The sequence below is a fragment of the Apaloderma vittatum genome, unplaced genomic scaffold (assembly GCF_000703405.1).
Source record: "Apaloderma vittatum isolate BGI_N311 unplaced genomic scaffold, ASM70340v1 scaffold6036, whole genome shotgun sequence".
Classification (NCBI taxonomy): Eukaryota; Metazoa; Chordata; class Aves; order Trogoniformes; family Trogonidae; genus Apaloderma; species Apaloderma vittatum.
The window spans coordinates 1-10,555 of NW_009719875.1; the positions used below are offsets into that span (position 1 = coordinate 1).

A 10,555-nucleotide genomic window follows, 5' to 3' on the forward strand; every position below is an offset into this window, starting at 1 on the left:
TCCTTAGAACAGAAGAGACACAGAATACGGTCCCTAGGAACTTGTGAGGGTGCTGTGGAGGACAAGGAGGACTTGAGACACCACTGTGGCAACAGTGTGGTGGCCTCCACACTTTGTAAAGGATCCTTTGACCCTGCAGCCTCCAGATTACACCTCCAGTCCTGGGCATGACAGCCCCTTTGCACAGGCCCTCTGGGAAGGAAACAACTGGTTGCAAATCTTCATGCAAAGAGAGCGACTGGGGCTGTGAAATCAGTCCAAGAAACTTCTCCTCCTTCTCCCTCCTTTTTTTTTGATTGAAAAGGATGTTTGTAACTACTTTCCTAAAGCAACTTCTCATTTGTAGTTTCCACACACAAGCATCTGTGTGACAAAGTTGGAGGCTGGGATTGCAAACTTGGCCTCTCTGATTGCTTGCCCCACTGGGGCTTTCCAGAAAAATGAGCTGTTTATCTCAGGAGGGTAACCCAGTGAGTCAGGTTTTAAATTAATACTGTATTAAAAATAAACAAGTCTTTTACTGGTGACAGCAAGGGCAGAGGATGTTAGGTACATCCTTTGCTGCCAACTATTGAATATTCGTGCATCCACTTGAAGAAGGAGGTCTTTCACTTAATTCTTCTTAAAAATGAGATGCTTAAAGGCAGGAGTGCCTGGTAGATAACTATTTGATTTGTAATGGTCTCTCTTTCTGGTTCATGTGTTGGAAATCCCATTTGTTTTTCTGATCTAAAAGCATTGAAGAAAAGAGGTTAGGAACCTTGAAAGAGAGATCCTCAGCTTCACATTAAATCACTATCTAAAATGTTGACTCACTATACTAACAAAAACTGGGACGCTGTAATATCTTTCTGTTGGTCTCTCATAAATATATTTTCCTGTGCTTCTAAACAGTTCCAACAGATTTGTCTGAGCCTTTTACTCACACACAGAAATGGCAAAGGCACCCCCAGGCCTCCTTGGAAACTCACAAGAAGCCCATGGTAATACTGCCTTGTCAGTGGTACTGTCAGTTGCTGGGAGGACTATGAGACACAAAAAGGTATTTACCTTCTGTTGCTGGTAAACATTTGTGAGAGGAGCAACTTGACAGTCTTTGTGGGCACCAAAGACTTTACACAAGGAGCAGGTGGGCATTTCACAGTTCAAACAATAGATATTAATTCTCTCATCTTCGTGCTCTTCACACATTGGCTGGTCACACTTCCTTTCGGGCCTGGAAAACAAGAAAACAAGTTTAAAACAGACTTGGTGCTCTTGAGTTTCTGATGACAGTTAAGGGTATCAGCATGAAGTACGGTACATTTTTACAGCAGTGCCCAAGGCTGACCTGAATATGCAGCACAAACTTAAAACTGCCACATGCGATGACTAAATACACAGTGGTACAGCTTAACGTCCTCGCAAGAGGATGTGATGGTAATATAGCAACATGACTTCATATGGGGATCCCAGCTCACAGTGCAACTGAACACTCTCTCATATTTAAAAATGTAGATAACCTCCCTAAGACTGATCTCAGACTACTCGTGTACTTAAATTAGCATCTAACATCTGTCTGAAACATACGTAATTTCTTTTGGGTTCATCATGCAAAATGTCAGGCACTGGTCCTTAATGTAGTAAAGCTCTTATGCAGGGAACTAATTTGAAGAAAGAGTTGTAGGTATTGATGGACCTTTATGCCTCTATCTCTATATCTCTGCTGATGAGATTTTCGAGGCCGGGGTCAGGACTGTCAATATCAAACAAGACTGAGTCCCCACAGCTTTTAGACTAGGACAGCAACCAAAATAAGATCTCATGCAAATTAATTTTAGCCTAGTGGCTTGTGCCTAGCTTGTACAGTGTCAAACTTCTTAACAGTAGGTAATCTGGTTGTATCCATCACCAAGAATCATGGAAACATAGAATCACAGAATCACAGGAATATTTTCATAGAATCATAGAATGGTTTGAGTTTAAGAGACTTTTAAAGATCACCCAGTTCCAACCCCCTGCCATGGACAGGGACACCTCCCACTAGACTAGGTTGCTCAAAGACCCATCCAGCCTGGCCTTGAACAGTTTCAGGGATGAGGCATCTACATGTTGGACAACATATTCCAGTGCCTCACCATTCTCCCAATAAAGAGCTTCTTCCTAATCTCCAGTCTAAATCTATCCTGCTCCAATTTAAAACCATTGCCCCTCATCCTATTACTACATGCCCTTATAAACAGTCCCTTCCCAGCTCTTACTCCTATCCTGTGCTGAGTCAGGAACTGCAAACAGACTAAAGCTCAGTCCTGATCTTTTCTTCACCAAAATGATTTAGCCATATACACACAAGTCAATTCCTGCTATTTTAGGAACTAATTGAGTTGTAGCTTCCTTTAAATGAGGCACTTAACTGGTATTCCCAGTGTAAGTGAAAGCTCTGGTCCAGTCTGTGTGGGCAGGCTGATGGTTTTCTAAGTCCACACTTCAGGCTTAGCACCCTGAGCATGTCTGTGGCAAGTGTGTGGGTGTGTGAGAACGTGGTACCAGAGGACAAGGTCAGTAGATGGGTGCAGGGAGTGTGTCTGGAGGTTCAAGCTTCCAAAAGGTGCCACTCCTACTGTGGCAATGCTAAATATTTCCAACATAAGACATTATTCTCTTCTCCTACCATTTGGAAGGAGAACTGTGACTTTCCTGTAGCAGGTAGAGCAATGGCATCATAGAACTGTATCTTTTCATCATTAAATAGAAAATATTTTCCAAAACTATAGAATTTAATGGAATTACATGGAAACACACTTTTTAAAAAGGCAATCTACAGAGCTCTGTAGCAAGGAGGCAACCAGTCATTCTATTAAAGTTTAAAAAAGTATGGAAAAATCATTATTTCAGATATTACAGTTTGGTATAGTGGACATGGCATTTATTTTTTAATGACAATGAACAGGTTTTAAAAAAAGACCAAGCATCAAAGAAAATGTCTTCTGCATTCATGTTTTTTTAAATGTTGAGAGGTCACTAGAATTTAAATGATTCATATGAAAAATCTGTAATCTGTTACATAACATGATATACCAGAATAAAACAAGATGGACACTTCGAAAGGAAGTCTGTATTATTTGGGTCAGTTTTCCAGCATACGTTTATATAAGGCGCTCAGTGTGTCAAATCCACATCATTTCAGTCGTAGATAAAAGAGGTCTGTGTCCACTGTAGAAAATGCCTTATGTTGTTTGCAGATGACTGCAAACAGCCCCTAATGTATTCGTGTTATAGTGCACCAGTGAGAAGGCCTGCACAAGACCAGAACAAGAAACTGTTAGAATGCCATTTAACACTGGAATGGTGCCACTAGCATGAAAGACACGTTGCACGGGGCAAAAAGGCGATGATGTCAAGCGAGCTCATCCAGAAGTAGCCAACCTTCAAAGGTGCCGCAAAGAGCTGGAAGAAACCTGGCAGAACTCCCTGAACTCCCTGAACTAGCAGGGCCCTGAAGACAGTGACAGAAGACTAGAAGTAAACATATTCAGTCTCCTTCCTAGGCCAAGCAAAAGGGTAGACTTTTATCACAACATTCCATAATTTTAGAGAGGATCCTCTAGGTCTATGTTGGTTTAGGGCAACGAGGATGATTGGGGAACTGTAGCATCTCTCTTATGAGGAAAGGTTGAGAGAGCTGGGACTATTTAGCCTGTAGAAGAGAAGGCTGAGAGGAGACCTTATAAATATCTATAAATATCTAAAGGGTGGGTGCAGGGAGGATGGAGCCGGACTCTTCTCAGCAGAGTCCAGTGACAGGACAAGAGGCAACAGGCACAGGCTGGAACACAGTCAGTTTCATCTGAGTTTCATATGAATCATAGAATCACAGAATGGCCTAGACTGGAAGGGACCTTAGAGATCACCCAACCCAACCTCCCTGCCATGGGCAGGGATGCCTCTCAACTAGATCAGGCTACTCAAGGCTCTGTCCAGCTTGGCCTTGAACACCTCCAGGGAGGGGGCAGCCACAATGTCTCTGGGCAATTTATTCCAAAGTCTTGCCGCCCTCGTACTGAAGAATTTCTTCCTAAGATCCAATCTAAATCTATTCTCCTTCAACTTAAACCCATTTCCCCTTGTCAGTGGACGCTCTTGTAAAAAGTCCCTCCCCAGCCTTCCTGTAGGAGGGTGACAGAACACTGGAACAGGTTGCCCAGAGTTGTAGAGTCTTTGGAGACTTTCAAAACCCGTCTGGATGTGATCCTATGTGATGTGCTCTAGACAAACCTGCTTTAGCAGGAGGGTTGGGCTAGGCGATCTCTAGAGGCCCCTTCCAACTCTGACAACTCTGTGATTCTCTAGCAAAGACCAAAACATTAACCTCTGAGTTTAAAATGGTGGCTGCTTCTGAAACAGGAGATTCAAGAGTAGTTGATAGGAAAATGACAACATGGCTTTAGTAGAAGAAATGATTCATCACATGTGTACTTGTAACTAAAGAAGTAGCAGGTTACTGAAATAGCCTAACAGCTCCGTGCTCTTGTACTCTGGCTCCACTATTTGAGATGCTAAGCCTATGTTTGACTGCTACAGGCTTATGATTTTCCATTAAAACTGGGCTTGGATCTTCATATGCAGTGTGTTGTGCATGTTTTATGGTGAGGAGGGTTCTCAACACTGATAAGGCCACAACTGGATTACTGGGTCCAGTTCTGGGCTCCTCAGTACATGAGAGATATGGACATACAGAGGAGAGCCCAACAAAGGGCTCTAAAGTTGATTAAGGGTCTAGAGTATCTCTTCTATGAAAAAAAAAGCTGAGAAAGCTGGGACTTCCAGTCTGAATAAGAGAAGGTTCAGGGGGATCTTAACAATGACATTGACCTTATTAATACCTTCAGGTATCTAAAATGTAGAGTGTAACAAGGACAGAGCCAGGATCTTTTCGGTGGTGCCCAGTGACAAGACCAAAGTGAATGACCATCCTGTAGTACACTGGATACTTGTCCTTGCACTTCTTGAAGATTGGAGTAACATTTGCTTTCTTCCAGTCTAGTCCTCAGGAACCTATCCCACTTACCATGACCTTTTGAAAATTTTATGATTATTGAGAGTGGGCTTGCAATGATAGCAGTCAGCTTCCTCACCAGTCATGAGTGCCTCCCATCAAGATGTCCAGGTTTTTGTAATATTCCCTAACCTGATCCCCCTCCACCAGGAGTAAGTCTTCCTTGCTCTAGACTTTCTACTTCTCTTGGGGGCCTGGGATTCCTGAAGACTGAGCTTACTAGTAGAGACCTGAGTGAAGAAAGCATGGAGTACTTTGGCCTTTTCTATCTCCCTTGTCACAGGAGCTCCTACTCCATTTAGCAGTAGACCCACACTTTCCCTAATCTTCCTTTTGCTGCTGATGTACAAGTTCTTCTGGTTAGCTTTCATGTCCCTCACCAGATTCAGTTCCAGGTGGGCTTTGGCTTTCCTAACCTCACATGCTCAGACAGTGTTTCAAAATATTCCTGAGTCAGCTGTACACCTTCTTTTCACTTTTTCAACTTTTTATTTTTATCAGGAGCTCACTGTTAATCAATGCAGGTATTCTGCCACCACTACTCGAGTTCCTGCATATGGCAATAGACCATTATTGAGCTTGGAGGAGGTGGTCTTTGAAAATCAACCACGATGACAAACTCTCCCAAAAGCAGTGAAAAACCCACCAGTACCAGGAGTAGAAATGAGGCTTGAAAAATGAGAAGACTGTAGGATATAGCCATTCCTGCAGCTCCATTGCATTATTGTGAGTGTTTAGTCCACGAAAACCATTGCTGCAGATGAGCTTCGGGCTTTGTTTCTGTTGGGAGGTGCAGAAGAGCAATGAAGCTGGTGAAAAGTTGAGAGAACAAGTCTTATGAGGAGAGGCTGAGGCAATTGGGGTTTTTTAGCCTGAAGAAAATGAGGCTGAGGGGACTCTCTACAACTACCTGAAAGGCGGTTGTAGCGAGGTGAGGTTTGGTGTGTTATCCTGTGTAACAAGTGATAGGACAAGAGGAAATGGCCTCAATTTGTGCCAGTAGAGGTTTGGATAACATAGTAGGAAAAATTTCTTCACCCCAAAAGTTGTCAAGCATTGGAACAGGTTGCCCAGGGAAGTGGTCATAACCCTGAAGGTATTTAAAAGATGTGTAGATGTGGTGCTTAGGGATGTGGTTTAGTGGTGGACCTGGCATTGTTAGTCAATGGTTGGACTTGATGACTTTAAAGGTCTTTTCCAGCCTAAACGAGTCTACGATTCTAAGATCCAGGTGACCTCTCTCCTCAATTCTTTCACTGCACAGTCTGTGGGGCTACTCCTGCAGCTTCCTTGCCTGGTGACCTGTGGGCAGAGATCCCATCTAGCTGATCCAGCCTATCTGAGATTCCCAGGCATCCTTGCAGCCTGTCCTGGAAAGCCATGTCCTCACTTGGAAGCTCTGGCTGAGACTTCTGAGGTGTCAGGGATAGCTGCTCTTGGTGGTGCTGGATACCCTGTCTTGCAGCATGTCTTCACCATCGCAGAGCCCCCCCACATTGCTCTCAGCACAGTGCCTGGTTCCTGCTGTGCCTGCCGCTGCAGTCACTGCTTCATTTGTGCTCAGGGCTGCAAGGGCAGCCTGTACTTGGGGCTCTCCCTGGTATATGCAAGGCAGAAAGAGTGCTCCAGCCTCCCTGATCAGGATTCAGCTGGTAACAAAACCCAAAGAAGCTTTTGATCAGGAATAACTGGCTGAGCTCGTTAGAGGCTGCCAGAGCTTGCGAGAAGTCACAGCCTTCTGTTGCTACCCTTTCCTGGTGGCAGCAGGCACCCTGATGTTCCTCAGATAGCTCAGGTAATCAGTGGCCTACAAACTTTCAAATGGGATTTAATATTTTAGCCAACTCTATTTCCACTGGGTTCAGTTCTTTGCCATCCTTTAAGTCTTTGTAGGAACCATGTTCTGCTTGAAGTTTTCTTTCCTTGTGTTGCTAATAGATTCTAAATCGGGCAAGAGGCTATGCTTCCATCAGCTAGAATTTGATGAGCAGTGGGGTAAAAAAACAGATGATGGGATTTTTAGTAATGAGGGGCTGCATGTGAGGGCTTGGGCAGATCCTTCCAATCCCCTAACCCTGCTCCTGCCCTAGCTTTTATTTTAAAAACCCCCAAACCCCTTAATTAAAAAATAAACTCAAATTATAAAAAATATTTTTGAAATACATTATTTTTGCCTAAGCAGGAACAAAACTTGCTCCCTAGCTGAATTCCCCTCACTCTCCTAAGCTCATGTGAAATGCAGCTGGGAGCTGGCATCATTCTGGCACAAGCAGTTATGGTGAATTACACCCACAGGAGGACTCGAGTGAAAGAAGCTCCTGTCTTGAAATCACAGGTACTGCCAGTCTGAAGGATTGTCTTGGGAAGAAACAAGGAGGCAAATGCCACATCTCACCCTTCCTCTTATGTACCTCTGTCAGACCCCAATCCTCAGTTTGGAACAAACTGGTGCAAAAGGAAGAAGTGAAGACTTGATTTCCCTTGACTTTTGTTTCAGTGGGACAGCACTGGGTAAAGCCATGGCAGATCTTGCTCACACTCTCATAGGAGCCTGAGGAACGTTAGGTGGAGGGAGATAAGCAGCTGAGGCCTTCAAAGTGCCAAATAGTTTAGATAATGCTTCTATGCATTGCTGCTGCTATGTAATCCTGACGATAATTTTCATTCTAAGGGCATACATGAAGGTTAAATAAGTGTCTTAACAGACTAAATAAATGGAACTTTTGGACAAGTATCTAAGCACATATATGTTCATATCTGTATTTTTTTCTATTATTCATCATGTATTTTACTTTTGTGGAATTTTTTAAAAAATCTAGTAAGTCTCTTAAACTTCTGTTTAATCAAATTTTGTTCCAATTGTCCATGAACTACATGGGAAAAGGAATCTTTATTCTTAAAGTCAAACACAAATGTGAGCTGAAAAAAATCCCCGAACAAACTAGGAAACACAAGGCCACATACGTCCAGCTAATTTGGTCAAAAGCAAAGTCCACTACTGTAGCTTTGCTGATTCATTTCCTCCAAGATTTTCCTGACTAAAATAATATTTGGGTATCAATGCCACACTGAAGAGTATCTGACCTCTCCTTGGCACTGAGCACAAAGGGCAGCAGAAAGGACAATTTTTAACCAACTTTGTGCTCTCCAACGTTCTGGAGCTCCAGACTATGCCCAGCTACAACAGTCCCTTCAGGAAGGAGGCTATTCAAATAGCCAATAGTCAAAGCCACTGCCAGGCTCCAAAATGTTCTCTCTCGTGGTGACTGTCCTCCTCTGGTGGAGGAGCTTAGAAGCGCCCTGACCATCCCAGACACTGGGCTCCAATGGTTGTGTCCACTTGCTCCAGTGATATCGCCTCATTGTCCTTAACAAAATCCAGCTCCTTGTTGGAGTGGCATGGGAACACTGTTAGGGAGTATGGCCAGGATTACACCTTCCTTCAGGTGTACAAAACACCTTGTCATACAAAACTGGTCCTATGGATCCATGCTCAAGACAAAAGGCAACGTCTGCAAGTGGGAGCTGCTTGCTTGGTGGCCTGGGGCCAGGCTTAGCTTCCCTCCCTACTACATGGAGGTACCATGCATCCAACCTATCCCAAATGAAACATTCTTCTGTTGCTGGTTCCATTACATACCTAATGCAGGCAATTAGCATTCAGGAGTAATCTTACTTTTTAGTATTAACCCGTTCCTCTGCCCTGAGGTCCTGATACACGTGTGAAGCCACACAGCCCTGAAACTTACTATTTCTGGCTATCCCTTCTCTTCTATGGAGTCCTAAGTAAGACCTGACTTCATGAGTTCACATTACAAGCTGAAAGGAGTGGAGGTTTGTTTTTTATATTGAGTTTTGATTTGACATTATGATGCAGAGTATCCTCTGTGTGAAATTCAGTTTTCTTCTTGTTTGCACTGTCTGTCCCTCAGGATTTTCTAACAAGATTTGAAATTTCTTTCCCTTTTTTAGCATGAGAACACACAGACAAATTATTATTTAAAAACAAATAAGAATTATTTAAACTATTTTTGCAATGAATTATTTGAACCTAGCTACTTTTCCCTTATTCATGTGAGTAATTATGATGACCTCAAGGGGTTTTTTTGCATGTGTAAGTGTTGCTCATGTGACTAAGCATGGCACAATCCTCTGCTATAAGTGGAAGCAGGGAAATTCAGCATCTATTTGGATATGGCTTTCTGTGCTCAGTGAGAGCTGACTCCCTTGCACAGCAAACAGACAGGCATGAATGGCAGTAAGATCCCTTTCCGCATTTCCAGGAGAGAAAACAACTAAATCAATGTCACGCCTGCCAGACGGAAAGACCAAAGGCCACCATTCCCCTGAGCCGTGTCTGCTTTTGTGGAAAACCTCTTCTGAAGAGCACACACGTCCTCATTACCTTGTGGACTCCTGCTTGTAGATGTCGATGATGTTCTCCACCAGCAGGTTCCTCTGCAGCCCGTAGACGCCGTGCCGGTCAAGGACCACTTCATGCCGGCATGAGGGACAGCGAAAGCGACCTCCTGACGCCATGGTTGTGCCTCCCCTGGTCGGCAGGTAGGGGTTGGAGGCCTGCTCTTGCCAAGCAGCACAAGGAGAGGTGAGTGAGGCCATGCAAAACCAGGAAAACCTCTTTCAAAAGCACTGGGACAAAAAACACCCTTGGAGGAGAATATTTTGTAAATATGCCCAAGGAGAAGTCAGCTCCAACAAGCCACCCCCCAGGAAAGTGCCTGGCCAGTTCCCCGTGTCCCTGCAGCTAAACAAGGGACACAAATCCGCTATGAGCTCAGCTCCCAGGGACACCCAGCTTCTGCTTTAAATCACGCACACAGACCCGTCAACCAAGACACGGAAAAAATCTGCTCTTGTCTTCTTTTCAGCCAGTGTTGTTTGGGAAGCGGAGCTTTCCATGGGGAGAAAAAAACCTACCTGGAAAATGTCGCTGGCGCATTTCCGACAGAGATTGTGCTGGCAGGGCAGGATGACCACAGGCTTGGTGAACATCTCCAAGCAGATGGGGCAAATCAGCTGTTTCTCCAGGTTATCCATGGTTTGCTGCTCTTTGGAGAAGGACTTGTAGTTCAGGGAGGTGCTCATCCCTAGCCTTTCCAGGGGCATACGCTCAGGATCACGGCCTTGCAGACAGGGTTTCCGGGTTAATTTCCCTTGAAATAAGTCCAAGGCTGTGCTGCAATCAGAAGCTCTCTGGGTCGCTCTGGCCAGAGGACATTGTTTAAACGAGGGGGCCGAAGGGAGCCTGAGCTGTTTTTAGCAGCACGGCGTCACAAGATGCCATCCCGCCGTGCCCATATAAGCGAGTGACAGAAGGACAGGCCGCGACAGGTGATGACTGGAGGGGGGGACAGGGCGAGGGGAGGTGGCTGGTGAGGCCCTGGCTCTCCTCACTCGCACATGGTGGCCTTCAGCCCTTGAGGAGGAGGAGAAGGAGTGACAAACACAGGCAATCCACTCCTCCTCCCTTTTCTCTGCACAGCGGCTGAGAGCTGCCCC

The 10,555-nt window shown here is 44.6% G+C and overlaps 1 protein-coding gene across 1 annotated transcript; it reads right to left on the bottom strand.

The window, feature by feature from the left end:
- Window positions 1–1,050: 1,050 nt before the first annotated feature.
- Window positions 1,051–10,254, bottom strand: LOC104274991 (tripartite motif-containing protein 55-like; the record flags this gene model as incomplete). The annotated part of the gene is made up of 3 exons (XM_009870806.1): window positions 9,974–10,254; window positions 9,441–9,613; window positions 1,051–1,216 (listed from the first exon to the last, which is right to left on the bottom strand). Coding segments are annotated over exons 1-3 (528 nt in total), but the record flags the coding sequence as incomplete, so codon positions are not given.
- Between the last annotated feature and the right edge of the window lie 301 nt (window positions 10,255–10,555).